The sequence below is a fragment of the Nomascus leucogenys genome, chromosome 4 (genome assembly GCF_006542625.1).
Source record: "Nomascus leucogenys isolate Asia chromosome 4, Asia_NLE_v1, whole genome shotgun sequence".
NCBI lineage: Eukaryota > Metazoa > Chordata > Mammalia > Primates > Hylobatidae > Nomascus > Nomascus leucogenys.
Window position 1 is genome coordinate 59,507,133 of NC_044384.1, and position 17,331 is coordinate 59,524,463.

A 17,331-nucleotide genomic window follows, 5' to 3' on the forward strand; every position below is an offset into this window, starting at 1 on the left:
GTTTTTTTTTTTTTTTTCAAGAATCTTGTTAAGCCTCCTGTCTTTAGTGAAGATTAGTTTAGTTAAAACTAGATAATAAAATCCATCAGTCTACCTGAGTTCTCTTACACGGCAACTCATTACAATTGGCTGCATGTGAATAGAGCAAGGGAACTATAGTCGATTCTTCTGGAATGTAGAGGATCCCCTCTTTCCCAAGGTCATCACACATGGTTGGGCACATACGATATCTGACATATGCATCCCAAGAGAGTACCATGTATATCCAATAATGCATCAGCCTAATCCCTTTTTAAAATTCAAATAGCTTTACTTAATAGCTATAGCTTGAACTACATATTTTATCACTGGAGAATACATATTATATTCAAATGTCTTTGGAAGATGTAAAAAATTGTTTGTATGCTACAGTATAAAGTTCAGTAAATTTCTAAATTATAGACATTGAATAGCTTGCAGTTGAATGACATTAATAATTTACATCACACTCAAAACAATGCTTTTTTTTAAAAAAAGGTTATCTTCAAACATTACCCTTAAATCAAAGAGGAAATTAAAACTGTAACAAAAATAATTTGGAAAATATTTTCAATTTTAATGTTGAGAGTAAATTACTTTTTAAATTTATTTTTATTTTTTGAAAAATGTTAAGTTGTAAAATACATATAACAAAATTTACCATCATAACCATTTTTAAGTGTACCATTCAATAGTGTTAAATACATTCATACTGTCTTGCAACCAATCTCCAGAATTCTTTTCATCTTGCAAAAACTGAAAGTCTATACATATTAAACAATGCCCCATTCCCCCCCACCCCAGTCAGATTTTTAATTTAAAAATACAAGTGGAAGTTCTAATATTTTCTATCTATCCCTCTATCTATAAACTTGGGGGCCACTGAATTCCAGATTGCTGCTTGCATCTTTTTACTTCTGAGCATCATGGCCTCTGGGAGTCCGTTAAGCAACTGGAGCCGGGTAGTGTGACAGGCTGACCCCAAAGCTGTGTGCCAGCCTGTCACCGGACTGGTTGATGTTGCAGCCCCACCTACTGCCCTGAGTCAGTCAGGGTTCTGGCAAGGAAAGGAGAATGCCTGACCAGCAGCTGCAAACCCTTCTCCCTTTTGGCAGCAATCAAAAGATTTTGAGGAAATCTAAAATAGCTCCTCATCAGGAAAATGTGGAAGCCCCTCCAGCTGGGATCTTCCCTGGTGGGCTTGTGAGCCTGGCCATCTGGGAATAGAGACACTAGATAGCACTAATACACTCTTCACAAAACACATTATCACATGGAATGCTTTGAACATCTGGGTAAACCACTACTTTCATTTTATAGCTAAGAAAACTGGGGTTTGAGATGTTTGTTAATTAACATGTTACTCCAACACTGTAATGAATGAACTGAGATAAAGTCAGCAGATGTGTGCACAGGGGACTCAGTGATTTTCTGCTTTTCTCACTTCCCTGAACCTCCTGGCAAGGAGGACAGGGTATACAGCTTTAACAAGAATATTCCACTTTGGGGCCGGGCGTGGTGGCTCACGCCTGTAATTCCAGCACTTTGGGAGGCCGAGGCGGGCGGATCACGAGGTCAGGAGATCGAGACCATCCTGGCTAACATGGTGAAACTCCGTCTCTACTAAAAATACAAAAAAAAATTAGCCGGGCGTGGCGGCGGGCGCCTGTAGTCTCAACTACTCGAGAGGCTGAGGCAGGAGAATGGCATGAACCCAGGAGGTGGAGCTTGCAGTGAGCCTAGCTAGCGTCACTGCAGTCCGGCCTGGGTTAAAAAGCGAGACTCTGTCTCAAAAAAAAAAAAAAAAAAAAAAAGAATATTCCACTTTGGGTGGGTCAAGTAAGCAAATGTGGATTTCACTTCTGGCCCTGAAGAATCCAAGCAACTAGTAGAATTTTTGTTTATTCTTAAAAACCTTATTGTACAAAAATTCATTGAATTAAACTCTGAAGTTTGAAGCACTCAATTTGAAAGCTAATTGGAAAAGAAAAATCTGTTTAACCCTGAGTATCCCTCCCTAAAATTACTTAAAGCCTAGAATAAAGGTCAGTTTAGACAAATTATGAATTGGCAAATATGGTGTTAGCAACTCTAGTCTCCCAGTATTGAGCCCCACCCATTCTCAAGAGTACTGCTCAGTGGTGACCCAGCATCACCAATGCCCCCTTCCGCCACCCCTCCTTATTAATATTTAGTGAGACTATCTGAAACTTATTAAGTAGGAAACCCTAGAGAAGGTTAGAGTGACTTGACCCCCAAATCAGGCTTTATTTGTATTTGTTTTTAATGAAATGGGGTCTTGCTATGTTGCTCAGGCTGGTCTTGAACTCCTGGGCTCAAGGGATCCTCCTGCCTCACTTCCCGAGTAGCTGGGATCACAGGCACTGGCCACCATGCCTGGCTCAATGCTAGGTAAATACAGTACTTTCGATAAACTGTCAACTATAGGAATAGAGTTATAAGAGTGAATCTGCCAGTTGGTACAATGCCTAGCAGGAAATGGAAGTCGTCGATAGGATATTCCTTTAGGAACGTTTACCAGACAGAGGTCTACTTCTTCCATGGCAATGTTTCACTTCCAAAACTTGGGACCTGTGATTTGGTAACTGTTTTTTGTTCTGCTTCTGGGCAGTGAATGGAAGGAAGCCTGAGAGATACTAGTTATTATACTGGACTAGTTATAATAATAGATGTCTCGCCTATGATAATGGATACTAGGTATAATAATAGATGCCTTGCTTGTTTAGCTCATTTAATGCAAAAACCTTGAGAAGTAGATACTATTATTCCTATTACTCTTGTTTGCAAATGAGGAGACTAAGGCTTATACATATTAAGTAATTTGCTCAAGGGTACATAGCCACTGTAGTTTGGAATTGGGAATATTAGGATTTTGGCTTATGAGGACAATGAGCACAATATGTAAAATTGGGACTGATTGAGAAAATCCTGGAGGTATTGTTTCTTGCCTTGGAGAAATAACCTTTTTTTTTTTTTTTTTTTTTGAGACAGAGTCTTACTCTTGTTGCCCAGGCTGAAGTACAACGGCATGATCTTGGCTCACTGCAACCTCCGCCTCCTGGGTTCAAACGATTCTCTTGCTTCAGCCTCCCAAGTAGCTGGGATTACAGGCACCCACAATCACGACCAGCTAATTTTTGTATTTGTAGTAGAGAAAGGGTTTTACCATGTTGGCCAGGCTGTTCTCAAACTCCTGACATCAGGTGATCCACCTGCCTCGGCCTCCCAAAGTGCTGAAATTACAGGTGTGAGTCACTGTGCCCTGCTGAAAAACAACCACTTTAAGATGTAAGATTCAGCTGGGTGCGGTGGCTCACGCCTGTAATCCCAGCACTTTGGGAGGCCAGTGTGGGTAGATCACTTGAGGCCAGGAGTTCGAAATCAGCCTGGGCAAAATGGTGAAACTCCGTCTCTACTAAAAATACAAAAATTTCTCAGGCATGGTGGCATGCACCTGTAGTCCCAGCTACTCGGGAGGCTGAGGCAGGAGAATCACTTGAACCTGGGAGATGGAGGTTGCAGTGAGCTGAGATTGCACTACTGCACTGCAGCCTGGGCGACACAGCCAGACTCTGTCTCAAAAAAGAAAAAAAAAATGATGTAAGATTCCAGAATTGTTCTACAAAGTCCAAAGACACACACACACTCCTGTCTGGGTCAAAATGTGTATTGGCAAGCTGGGGCCACGGCAGTTTTCTTATGTGGATCATAGCAAATGCTACCTGGCTTAGCAGCCGAACTTTACAATGAGGACAACTGACAAATCCTAGCCAGTCAGAGAAGATGTGGAAGATTGTCAGTGCCCAGGTGATTCTTTGGGCTTAATACTCCAGGAAAGGGTCATTTCCATTAGCTCTGAGGCTGTCTTCTTATGGCCAGATCCACCATACTCACTTCATTCCCCTGCACGATATCTCGGCATGGAGGGGACTGGGGTTCAGAAATCCACACTTGCAGGGAAGCCAGAGGTTTAGGCAGGGTCACAGGAAGAAAGGTCTGTTGCACTATGGTGCTGACCCGTGAGGCACTCCAGGGGCAGGGCTGAGGCTCGCAGGGACAGGTGACACTACTGCTGGACACTACCACCCAGAGCAGGACTTGGCCAAGTACAGCAAGCACCACAAGGGGGAGCACTGGGAATATAAACAAGAAGAACAAAGCTTGTTTACATTCCCATTTATATTTATTTAATATTACATTATATATAAATATATTTATTATATTACATTCTAATTGCAGAGATGCCATCCTGTGTCTCGGCAATTAGAATGTAACTCAACGGGGACATTTAACTTGACATACAAGAATTGCACTTTCTTGCAATGTTTAAGGATATACAGCAATTAAAGACAGCATAAATGAAAGAAATAAAATGTGCCAGCTTTATAAACTGTAAAGCCCACTTTCCCCATGCCCCAGTGGATGAGAATTGAAGACAGACTTACCAGTAAATAGTTAAATCACAATTCTTCCCAGATCGGGATGGCATCTTCATTGTCAGGTCACCCACACCTAGAGTAATGTCTGTCACACAGCAAACACTCAGTAAATACTTATTGAACAAATGAATGAACAGATGAATAAGATTTACAGTCTTCAATAGGAATCAGTCAGTGCTCTTTTCTTAAACTAAACAGAAAGCTTTTGGGGAGATCTGACAGCTGCGAGCCACCTGAAGGAGAAAGAATGAAAAAGCAGGTTAGAATGTGTACATTTCAAAGGGTGAAATCAACTAAGGCGCACATAGATCATGAAATGGAAATTGGACTTTTGTTTCTACTTTTAATTAGGAGGCCCTGAAACTTCTGAATGAAGTTCAAGAACATCTGGAGGAAGAAGAAAGGCTATGCCAGGTGTCTTTGGCAGATTCCTGGGGTGAATGCAGGTCTTGCCTGGAAAATAACTGCATGAGAATTTATACAACCTGCCAACCTAATTGGTCCTCTGTGAAAAATAAGGTAAGAGAAAAAAAGAGCTCAAGATTTCACAGTTCTTAAGGCACCTATTTCAGCTTACTTTTTTATTAATTTATGTTAATATTTAGAACGGAGATGCCTGATCTGATAGAGGCCTTTTGCTTTCTAGAATCTAATACTAATGTTTACGTACCATCACCTGTGTATACACGATTTATAAGGTAGAGCATCCATTCAGCGGACACTGAATGCATCTCTTAAAATATCCTGGCTTTCTGCCTTGTATTTGTTATTTGTGAACATGTTCCCAAAGATAGTAAGCTCTTTGAGGGCAGGGATCATATCTTATTTGTCTTCATTTATGCATTGGTGGCATCCAGTAAATGTTTACCAAATTGCATTTGGAATCATAGCATTGCAGTCTCTGATTTCAGTCCACATTAATTTTTCCTTCTGGAGGCCAAATATTTAAAGATATTCCCTGCCTCCCAAATCTCACCTTCAACATGCTTGCCTCCTTATGCATAACACACACACACACACACACACACACACACACACACACACCCCTTCACATCCCCTTTTGCCCTACCAATGTATGTAGGACTGGCGTGTTTTCTTTTTTGTACCCTTTGGTTATCTTCTGAGCAGAGGGATCACAGGGGGTGGTGACCTGAATAGGATGAGCTCTGCCCCACTAACGGCTCCAATTAAGCTAGATTTTCCTCCCCCTTCAAGAAGTGAGCTGAATACAAAATTGAGTGGAATTTCACGCTCCATATTAGAGCACATACTAATTAGAGCATGCTCCTGTCTTGGCAATGCCATGCTCAATTACAAAGGGAGCAACTACTAAGACAATGAATGCGCCAAGTTAATTTGCCTCCACTATTAATTGCATCTGCTCTATTTTTAGAGCTACTGTCACCTGCTAATACACCAGAATATGGTGTAATGAGCACTAGCAGGAAGTCAGGAGATTTGGGGATCATTCCCATCTGGGTCAGTTGTGTGATCTTATGAACATTTCTTGGGGCTTTAAAGGTTTGTTTTTGTGGATGAAGAGTCAAGTAAACAGAAGCTGGTAGAGGGAGACGCAGACAATCAACCCAAATTCTTTTCTTTATTTTTTTCATGAGACGAGGTCTGGCTCTTTTGCCCTGGCTAGAGGGCAGTGGTGCCATCTTGGCTTACTGCAGCCTCCACCTCCTGGGTTCAAGTGATTCTCCTGCCTCAGCCTCCTGAGTAGCTGGGATTATAGGTGCTGCCACCACGCCCAGCTAATTTTTGTATTTTTAGTAGAGACAGGGTTTTACCATGTTGGCCAGCCTGGTGACCTCAGGTGATCCATACGCCTTGGCCTCCCAAAGTGAAAACTTGACCTTTTTAGGCTATTGGTGGGCAATGTAAACCAGGAGAAATTTCAGGTCCTGTTTCCATAGGCAAAGGCAAAGTCAGGTATAAGAGGGTTAAGAAATTATCTTAAAGTTACTTGCCTCATCCTAGCTTGCCCAGAATTATTCTTGATTTGAAATGACTACTGTAAGTTGATTTTAAAATTTGCAATAAGAAATGGTCCAGGGCCAGGTGCAGTGGTTCATCCCTGTTATCCTAGCACTTTGGGAGGCCAAGGCATGTGGATTACCTGAGCTCAGGAGTTCGAGACCAGCCTGGGCAACACAGTAAAACCCTGCCTCTACTAAAATACAAAAAAAAATTAGCCAGGCATGGCGGCATGCAACTGTAAGCCCAGCTACTCGGGAGGCTGAGACGGAAGAATCGCTTGAACCCAGGAGGCGGAGGTTGCAGTGAGCCGAGATGGTGCCATGGCACTCCAGCCTGAGTGACAGAGCAAGACTCCATCTCAAATAAGAAAGAAAGAGAGAGAGAGAAAGAAAGAGAAAAGAAGAAAGAGAAAGAGAAAGAAAGAAAGAGAGAAAGAAAGAGAGAGAGAGAAAGAAAGAAAGGAAGGAAGGAAGGAGGAAGGAAGGAAGGAAGAAGGAAGGAAGGAAAGAAGGAAGGAAGGAAAGAAGAAAGAAGGAAAGGGTCGAGAAAGAAAATAATTTTTTATTCCATTTCTGTCCCCTACTCTACTCCACAGATTGAATGGTTTTTCAGGAAGATATATCAATTTCTATTTCCTTTCCATGAAGATAATGAAAAAGATCTCCCCATCAGTGAAAAGCTCATTGAGGAAGATGCACAATTGACCCAAATGGAGGATGTGTTCAGCCAGTTGACTGTGGATGTGAATTCTCTCTTTAATAGGAGTTTTAACGTCTTCAGAGAGATGCAGCAAGAATTTGACCAGGCTTTTCAATCACATTTCATATCAGATACAGACCTAACTGAGCCTTACTTTTTTCCAGCTTTCTCTAAAGAGCCGATGACAAAAGCAGATCTTGAGCAACGTTGGGACATTCCCAACTTCTTCCAGCTGTTTTGTAATTTCAGTGTCTCTATTTATGAAAGTGTCAGTGAAACAATTACTAAGACACTGAAGGCAATAGAAGATTTACCAAAACAAGACAAAGGCAAGTATTAAAAGATTACTTTTACTTAGAGGTTTACACTAAAGTCAAGTTTTGTTTAGCTTCAGAAATGGTAGACATTTCTGAGTCACATTGTATAGCGTTTCTTGAAGAGACAACTTATGGAAAATGTTTCAGAGCCTCTTAAAAGAAGCTTTGAAGTTTGCTAAACACCATCCCTCTTCCATCATTGTTGAGAACTGAACTCTTTCTAGAGCAAATTTTCAAAGCAGAAAGAAAAAATGCTAATAGGTTGAGAACTTGAAAAAAAACAATTCCCTCATTTATTATTTCTTTCTTTATTTTATTTTGTGACGGAGTCTCACTCTGTCACCCAGCCTGGAGTACAGTGGTGTGATCTTGGCTCACTGCAACCTCTGCCTCCCAGGTTCCTCCCTGCCTCAGCCTTTCGAGTAGCTGGAACTACAGGCGTGCACCACCACGCCCGGCTAATTTTTTTGTATTTTTAATAGAGACGGGGGTTTCACTATCTTGGCCAGGCTGGTCTCAAACTCCTGACCTCAGGTGATCTGCCTGCCTTGGCCTCCCAAAGTGCTGGGATTGCAGGCGTGAGCCACCATGCCTGGCCATTTCCCTCATTTATTAAAGCTCATGCAGATGCTCAGCTGTATTCTGCTAAAGCATCAGACAGCCTCTTTAAAATTGATCTGGAGTCCTCAATTCCCAGTTTGAGAAGCCCACTCTCACACATAACCAGAGCAATTTAGTGCCCTCCTCTGAATCACTACAATCATTCCTTAAATCATAAAGTGTATGCATAAAACCACAGAAAATGCTCATAAACCCTAAACTACAGAAATATTAGATTAGAATTGCCTTCTACCAACACTAATCATGCCTCATGGCATCCATGTTGGAGACACAATGCTGCTTTATGTTTTAAGGCAGCATATATCTTCTGTGGGTTTCTATGGAGTAAATTAGATGCAGCATTCGAGAAATGAGAGTTGCCATGAGGGTCAAGTGTAGGATCTGCATTTCCTTTGTTACTGTATTGACCACTAAGCCAGGTTGAAGGCTGCTTCCCTCTGAGATGAAAAATAAAATGGGCTCCTTCTGTCTATTTTTCTTTTTCTTTTTTTCTTTTTTCTTCTCTTTTTTTTTTTTTTTTTTGAGATGGAGTGTTGCTCTGTTGTCCAGGCTGGAGTGTACTGGTGCGATCTCGGCTCTCTGCAACCTCTGCCTCCTGGGTTCAATCAATTCTCCTGCCTCAGCTTCCCAAGTAGCAGGGATTACAGGTGCCCACCACCACGCCTGGCTAATTTGTATTTTTAGTAGAGACGGGGTTTCACCATGTTGGCCAGGCTGGTCTCGAACTCCTGACCTCAGGTGATCTGCCCACCTTGTCCTCCCAAAGTGCTGGAATTACAAGCATGAGCCACCACACCCAGCCAGCCACCACACCTGACCCTATCTGACTATTTTTCAATTATATTAGCTGTAGCTGGCAACGTCTGAATCAGATTCTCAAAATCACCATGACATCACATAACTGGCCTCTACATAGGAGAGGTTTACCTTTCAGAAACTGAAGCTAGGAAACAGTGCATTACATCCTTCAGGTCCCATCGTTCCACGAACAGAGAACAGCCATCATTACTGGAAGTGTTGGGTTCTATTTCAGAGTCCAGTGGACTTTTTTTATAAGTCAAGTATTTGGTCTGGTAGTCCATTCTGAGGTTCCAAATTCATCAAATATTCAGGATAAACACCAGGCGAGTAGACTAAATCTATCCAGGCTGGGTGGTATTAAGTGATTTTAGCCTGACTGTTTAAATGGATATCAACTGTCTTGGAATAACATTGAGAATGTGTTCATTAGAACAAAAGGGCTCCTCCCTTCCATGTTGTGTAGCAGCCTTACACAAGCATTGGTTACATTCTCATGTGCACAGGACTGTCAGTAGTGATCAGACATGCCAGAATCTAGATAATTTGTCAACCACTGTAACCCTCTCCCGCACACCAGCTACGAACATGGGTTTCCACTGTCTGCCACCATTGCCTTCTCATTCACACAGCTGGGGGCCAGCCCTACTCTCAGCTGCCTCACACGCACCCTCCCCAGACCCTCCATGCCACTTCCATCTCAGTGATGACCTGGAAAACCAAAGTCCCCTGTGAATGCAAATATTAAAGACAAAAACAAAATAGCAAACAAAAAAGTCTGTGTTACACTATTGTACTCTTCTTTCTCCAGTATCCCTCCCCTAGCCAGACAGTACACAGAAGCTACCGCAGAGGAGACATTGTCTTCCCAGATGAGCAAATGTGGACTGTTTATCAAGAACAGTCAGGCAGGGGCTCTACAGCACTTGAATGCGGTTTCCATCACTTTTCTGGACAGGTAGTTAGTGAGGAATAAGCCTACTGCCCCTAGAAAATCTGCCTAATGACTTGACACTTTGAGTTTTGCCCCTTGTGGTAGGCAAAATGACTGCCCAAAATATCCCCACCCTAATCCCCAGAACCTGTGAATTTATGTTATGTGGCAAAGGGAAAGTAAGGTTGCAGATGGAAATCAATTTGTTAATCAACTGACTTTATTTTTATTTATTTATTTTTTGAGACAGAGTCTTGCTCTGTCACCTAGGCTGGAGTGCAGTGGAATGATCTTGGCTCACTGCAACCTCTACCTCCAGGGTTCAAGTGATTCTCCTGCCTCAGCCTCCCGAGTAGCTGGGATTACAGGCAAGAGCCACCATGCCTGGCTAATTTTTGTATTTTGAGTAGAGGCAGGGTTTTGCCATGTTGTCCAGGCTGGTCTCGAACTTCTGACCTCAAATGATCCGCCCACCTCGGCCTCCCAAAGTGCTGGGATTACAGGCATGAGCCATTGTGCCCATCCTCAACTGATTTTAAAATAGAGAGAGTATGCTGGATTATCCAGATGGATTCAACATAATCACAGGGTCCTTAAAAGTGGAAGAAGGAGGCAGAAAAGAATTAATAGCAGTGGCCACAAGAGAAGGACTTGGCTCTACCTTGATGGCCTTGAAGACGGAGGAAGGGGGCCAAGGAGCCGAGGAATGTAGGTGGCCTTGAGGAACGGGAAATGGTATAGAAATGAATTCTCCTCTAGAGCCTCCGCAAAAAACTAGCCCTACTGACATCTTTTTTTTTTTTTTTTTTTTTTTTGAGACAGAGTCTCGTTCTGACTTCAGGCTGGAGTGCAGTGGCGCCATCTTGGCTCAGCGCAACCTCAGCCTGCCCGGTTCAAGCGATTCTCCTGCCTCAGCCACCTGAGTAGCTGGGACTACAGGCGCGTGCCACCACGCCCAGCTAATTTTTGCATTTTTTTTTTTTTGAGACAGATGACATCTTGATTTTAGCCCAGTGAGACCCACTTCAGACTTCTGACCTAAAAGACCAAACAGTAATGAATTTGTGCTGTTTCAAGCCACTGAATCTATGGTAGCTGTAACAGAGATAATAATAATAGTAACTGACCAACATTTACTGAGCAAGTTCTGTGTGGCAACCTTCATGGATGGGCCTTATTGGTCATGATTGTTTAAAGGGCCAAAATTAGAAAAATAGCTAACACTGAATTATGAACACCAGGAAAAGGAGAGCGGAAATAAAAATAATCAGAAATATCTTGATAATTAATTTTTTTTGTTTTTTTGAATATAGGTTCATTTTGGTCTCATATTTCTTTCCTACCTTGGTCTTTCTGGACCTCAGTTCCTGAATCTGTTGAAAGCGAATAGGTCCAGGAAAGTAGCTCTTGGAATTGTCTTCATTTGTCTTATGAATCCCTGGAAAGAACAGATGAGATCGTGTTCTACTGTAGCTTGACCAGTGCAGGGGGCCGGGAGACCTGGTTCTAATCCTGCCTTAGAGAGTGTTAGTTGACATTAATTTTTGCATGGGAGAAACAGACAGGCAGGTGGGAGAGTAGATGATTTATCTCAGTGACTGCACTGGAAGTAGCTCCCTGGAAGGGTTCTGAGGTTCTGTCAAGGCTAGACTTAAGTGAGGTGATGGATCGTGCTGTGGCTGCGGCATGGGGAATTAGTGTCATATGGGCCTAGAATTTATCATCCTTGGTGTACATACCAGGTATTAATCTAGATGCTAGAGATAAAATGATGATTACGACACAGCCTCTGACTTCCAGGAGCTCAGTCCAGAGAAAGGAAAACAGATTAGTGAACAATTACATCACCATATCGTGGGTAAAATGGCAGAAGAAGGTACTGAAGAATGACAAGATTAAAATGGCAAGACCAAGTCCCTTCCCTCAAAAGGCTTAGAGTCTAATGGCAAAGATAAGAAAGCAAACACTACATAAAGCAAGAATTAATTCTGCACTGGAAATTCTCACAGGGGGCTATACAGGGCAGAGAAGAGGGTCCAAGAAGGCAGCTGGGAGAAATTGACTTCCTAGTCACCAAAGGGGATGGGTACCTTACATGCCATTCCATCGAACAATGCTTCGCTGTTTTTAAACTACGGACTTTGCAATTTATCTCAAAATAAAATGTTTCATTTTTAAATGCTGAGGATTTAATCTAACAGAAAATCATCAGGTTGTAAATTAGTAATACATGTTTCCTAATGTCAAACACTCTATCAGGAACTGCCAATTTTCTGTTGGATAGACTTCTCTTTTACACATTTTTATATGGATTGTTAATTCTCCTAGGGGAAAAAACTTCTCAAAACTTGATCTGCTTTAGGTATTTTCCTAAATCTTTGACCCCTTGTTCATAACAGTATATACATCTCCACATACACATACACACATATGTGTGTGTATATATATGTGTGTGTGTGTGTATACTCATATATGAGAAATGCAAAAAAAGAATAGTAATAAAATAAACACCTATCACCCACCCACAAGAAACAGACATTTCTAATATCTTTGAAACTTCTTCCCAATTGTAGCTTAAAAAATTAATTATTAAAAGGTTTTCTAAAATACAGAAAAGTCCAAGAGAAAAAGTGGTTCACAATCACCTATTTACTTACTCCTATTGACATCAGAAATACTGATGATATAAATAAGACACACGATTTTTAAAGTAATCAAATATATAAAACAACAAATAAATGAAAGCTGCCCTCTCCTACCTTATCAAGTCCTTCTTCTAAAAGATAGTTATTAATAATTCTTCATGACTCCTCCTAGAAAATAAAATTACATGCATTAATATATGTGTGTATATACTACTAATAAATTTCTAGTAATGAGATTCTTGGATTCGAGAGTATGTGCAATTTTTAATAGATGTTCAGTTGTCCTAGGAAATTATTGCACCAACATGCATTTCTGTGTCTAAATATAGGAAAAAGGGCTGGGCGCGGTAGCTCACGCCTGTAATCCCAGCACTTTGGGAGGCCGAGGTGAGTGGATCATTTGAGGTCAGGAGTTCAAGAAACCATCCTGGACAATATGGCGCACCCCCACCTCTACTAAAAGTACAAAGATTAGCTGGGCGTGGTGGCTCTCGCCTGTAATCCCAGCTACTTGGGAGACTGAGGCAGGAGAATCACTTGAACCCGGGAGGCAGAGGTTGCAGCGAGCCAAGATCCTGCCACTGCACTTTAGCCTGGGCAACAGAGGAAGACTCTGTTTTCCATCTGCAACCTTACTTTCCCTTTGCCACAACAGAGCAAGACTTGATTTCTATCTGCAACCTTACTTTCCCTTTGCCACATAACATAAATTCACAGGTTCTGGGGATTAGGGTGGGGATATTTTGGGCAGTCATTTTGCCTACCACAAGAGGCAAAAATAAATAAATTAAATACATACATAAATATAGGAAAAAGATTTTGAAAGCACTGGTAAGAAAAAGCAGTGGCATTGTCTCCACTTCTTTAAAGTGAAAACTTATGACACTAACGTGTAAATGTTATGTTCCCTGTAGCCCCTGACCACGGAGGCCTGATTTCAAAGATGTTACCTGGGCAGGACAGAGGACTGTGTGGGGAACTTGACCAGAATTTGTCAAGATGTTCCAAATTTCATGAAAAATGCCAAAAATGTCAGGCTCACCTATCTGAAGGTAAATAATTGCTATTTTTTTTGTATTATACTGTAAGTTCTGGGGTACATTTTATTACAAAGTTTTGGTGCCACAAAAGAAATAGCACTTGAATATAAAATTTTCTTTTTAATTCTCAGCAAGGCAAGTTACTTCTGTAGGAGGGTGCGCCCTTACAGATGGAGCAATGGTGAGCGCACACTTGGACAAGGGAGGGGAAGGGGTTCTTATCCCTGACGCACGTGGCCCCTGCTGCTGTGTCATTCCCCTATTGGCTAGGGTTAGACTGCACACGCTAAACTAATTCCGATTGGCTAATTTAAAGAGAGTGACGGGGTGAGTGGTTTGGCAGGAAAAATGGTTATGACAGAGCAGGTAATCGGAATGAGTCAGGGCGGAGCAGGTAATTGAAAAAGGTTGCTTTACAAGGAAATTAAGTTTAAAATTAGAGGGCAAAGAATTGAATGTACTGACATATTGATTCTTTGAAAAGAAATTTAGAACTCATATCTAACATTTTTTTAGGATTTCTTTAGTATTTTGGACAGAGGACAAAATCTCATTGTCACAAGCATGGTGGATTCATTTGCTTTCCTCCAAGCACTTTTCTGCAGGCTCATTTCCATCTGTGGGTGCTCAATGTAGGTTTATAAACTGTTATTTTTTTGAGATGGAGCCTTGCTTTGTTGCCCAGACTGGAGTGCAGTGGCGCCATCTCGCCTCACTGCAACCTCCACCTCTTGGGTTCAAGCAATTCTCCTGCCTCAGCCTCCTGAGTAGCTGGGACTACAGGCATGTGCCACCATGCCCTGCTAATTTTTTTGCATTTTTAGTAGAGACAGGGTTTCACCATATTGGCCAGGCTGGTCTCGAACTCCTGACCTTGTGATCTGCCCACCTCAGCCTCCCAAAGTGCTGGGATTACAGGCATGAGCCACCGTGCCCGGCCTGGTTTATAAACTTTTATTATTCCAAAGTATGTCATTCTTTCACTTTCTTTAATTCCCTAATTGTTCTTGTGATGTTTTGTTTTTTTTTATGATTAATGACCAAACACTAATGTGTGCAAAAGAAAAACCTTGAGCAAATTAGGGCAACTCCTTCCTTCTTACCGAGAAGAAAAAGAACCCCCCCACACCCTCACCCACGCCCACCCCCTTAACCCCCACCATGAAAGGAACCTTTTCATTCTGTAAATCAATGTTTAGACAAGTGAAATTTTTTTTTTGAAAGTGGCATTGGCTCTTTCCCATTGGTGGGTTAATTAACTAATTAGCATTTAAATAGGGAAAGTGGCTTCTTCTCCCAAGCCCCAGGAATCCTTTTCCCTCCCAGAGTGGCCTTTCTAGTCCTTCCCCAGGTAGAAAATCATTCTCCCTTTCCTCCATCCCTCCCTTCATTCCTTTTTCCTTCTCCAGACTAAAGTCACTCCTCCCACCCCACCAGGGCCAAATTACAAATTTTCTTATATAAAACAAGAGCTTTTGATTCCTATGCTTCTGCATTTTATCTCACTAAAGCCCTAAGGGAAGGAAATTTTGAAAGTGTGGCTAATGGCTTAGAGTAGGAAATTGGAAGATACAGGACGGACAGAAATCAACATGTCAGTAAATTCTACAACACTAGCTAGAGATTTGGGGCAAGTCATTTATGCTGTCTAGGCCTCAGTTGAGTAATTTGTAAATAAAGGACCCAAGATAATCTTTGGGTTCTAACACAATTCTGTAAAACAGTGGTCCCCAGCCTTTTGGCACCAGGGACTAGATTCATGCAAGACAATTTTCCAAAGATGGTGGGGCAGGGGGCACGTTTGGGGATGATCATCAGGCATTATTCTCCTAAGCAGCGCTCAACCTAGACCCTGTGCATGCACAGTTCACAATAGGGTTCGTGCTCCTGTGAGAATGGAATGCCTCCGCTGATCTGACAGGAGGTGGGGCTCAGGCAGTCATGCTTGCTCACCTGCCACTCACCTCCTGCAGTACAGCTCTGTTCCTAAGAGGCTACAGGCTGATACGGGTCCATGGCCCAGGGGTTGGGGACCCCTGCTATAAAGGAAGTTCAGAAAAATCAGATTATAATTCATTTGCTACCAAGTAATAGCTCTTGTGCCCTTAACTTCCCACAGTGAAGACCACTGGAGTAATTTATATCAATACAAAGAACAAAAAGCATAGTCAGTGGAAACTCCTGTCCCTCCCTTTGCTTTCTCTCCTCAATCTAACAGTGAACAACTTGCAACAAATTTTGCTGTTCAGAGAAAAGGGAGAATGGAATTGTTACAATCTTTTCTGTCACCTAGGCCGGAGTGCAGTGGTGTGATCTTCGCTCACTGCAACCTCTACTTCTCTACTTCCTGAGTTCAAGCGATTCTGCTGCCTCAGCCTCCTGAGTAGCTGGGATTACAGGCATGTGCCACCACACCTGGCTAATTTTTGTATTTTTAGTAGAGGCGGGGTTTCACCATATTGTTCAGGCTGGTCTTGAACTTCTGACCTCGTGATTGTCCCACCTCAGCCTCCCAAAGTGCTGGGATTACTGGCGTGAGCCACCGAGCCGGCCAACGAATTGTTACAATGTTAAACAACATAATATCCTAAACATATTGGCTTTTAAAGTATCATTAGATACACCACAATACTAATAAAGGTTACCTTTGGGTTTTAAGATTAAAGATGATTTTTAAAAATACTTCTTTCTGTATTTTCCAAACTTTTAACCATAAACATAAGATATTCCTTGACTTAGGATAGGATTATGTCACAATTAACCCACCGTAAGTTCAAAAAACCGTAAGTTGAACCATTGTAAGTTGGGGACCATATGTACATGTATGCATATATGATATTAAAAATTATTAGACATCTTTAAAATTTGACTTTTTAACATATTACTTTTATTTAATCACCTTGCTCAAGGAGCCTGTAAATTACATATTAATATTCTCCATTATGAAATAGGTCTTTCCATTGTGCAATTTAATGCATTGTAGAGGTTCTAAACATCTATATGCTTTGCAACTCAAAAGGAGTAAAGTTCCCTTTCTAATTTTTTTATTCAATTAAATTAAAAAACATGAATTTCATAGAGTCTATTAAATTAGATCATTATTCGAGTGGTTAGTAAACCTGTTTGGAGTCAACAACACTCCCTTTCTCTTTTTTTTCTTTTTTGAGCTGGAGTCTCGCTCTGTCGCCCAGGCTGGAGTGCAATGGCACGATCTTAGCTCACTGCAACCTCTGCTTCCCAGGTTCAAGTGATTCTCCTGCCTCAGCCTCTTGAGTAGCTGGGATTACAGGCACCCGCCACTATGCCCAGTTATTTTGTTGTATTTTTAGTAGAGATGGGGTTTCACCATGTTGGTTAGGCTGGTGGCGAACTCCTGACCTCAAGTGATCTGCCTGCCTCTGCCTCCCAAATTGCTGGGATTACAGGCGTGAGCCACCACGCCCAGCCCCTTTCTCCTTTTGAAATATCATTAGCCTGGGTTCTTTGTTTGTTCGTTTGTTTGTTTTTGAGATGGAGTCTTTGCTCTGTCGCCCAGGCTGGAGTGCAGTGGCACAATCTTGGCTCACTGCAACCTCTGCCTCCCAGGTTCAAGTGATTCTCCTGCCTCAGCCTCCCGAGTAGCTGGGACTACAGATGCCCACCACCACGCCCAGCTAAATTTTTGTATTTTTAGTAGAGACGGGGTTTCACCATGTTAGCCAGGATGGTCTAGATCTCCTGACCTTGTGATCCGCCTGCCTTGGCCTCCCAAAGTGCTGGGATTACAGGCTTGAGCCACTGCGCCCGGTCTCCAGCCTGGGTTCTTATTGCCACTGA

At 42.0% G+C, this 17,331-nt stretch overlaps 1 protein-coding gene across 5 annotated transcripts in view; it reads left to right on the forward strand.

Annotated features, from left to right (window-relative positions):
- Positions 1 to 17,331, forward strand: part of CLUL1 (clusterin like 1) — a 54,879-nt gene that overhangs the window by 24,218 nt on the left and 13,330 nt on the right. For all 5 annotated transcript variants that reach the window (XM_003262017.4, XM_003262016.4, XM_012506256.2 and 2 more), the window contains 3 exons: positions 4,830 to 4,997; positions 7,057 to 7,489; positions 13,390 to 13,527. In XM_003262017.4, the coding sequence (XP_003262065.2) occupies positions 4,830 to 4,997; positions 7,057 to 7,489; positions 13,390 to 13,527 (739 nt within the window). The remainder of the gene's footprint in view (positions 1 to 4,829; positions 4,998 to 7,056; positions 7,490 to 13,389; positions 13,528 to 17,331) is intronic.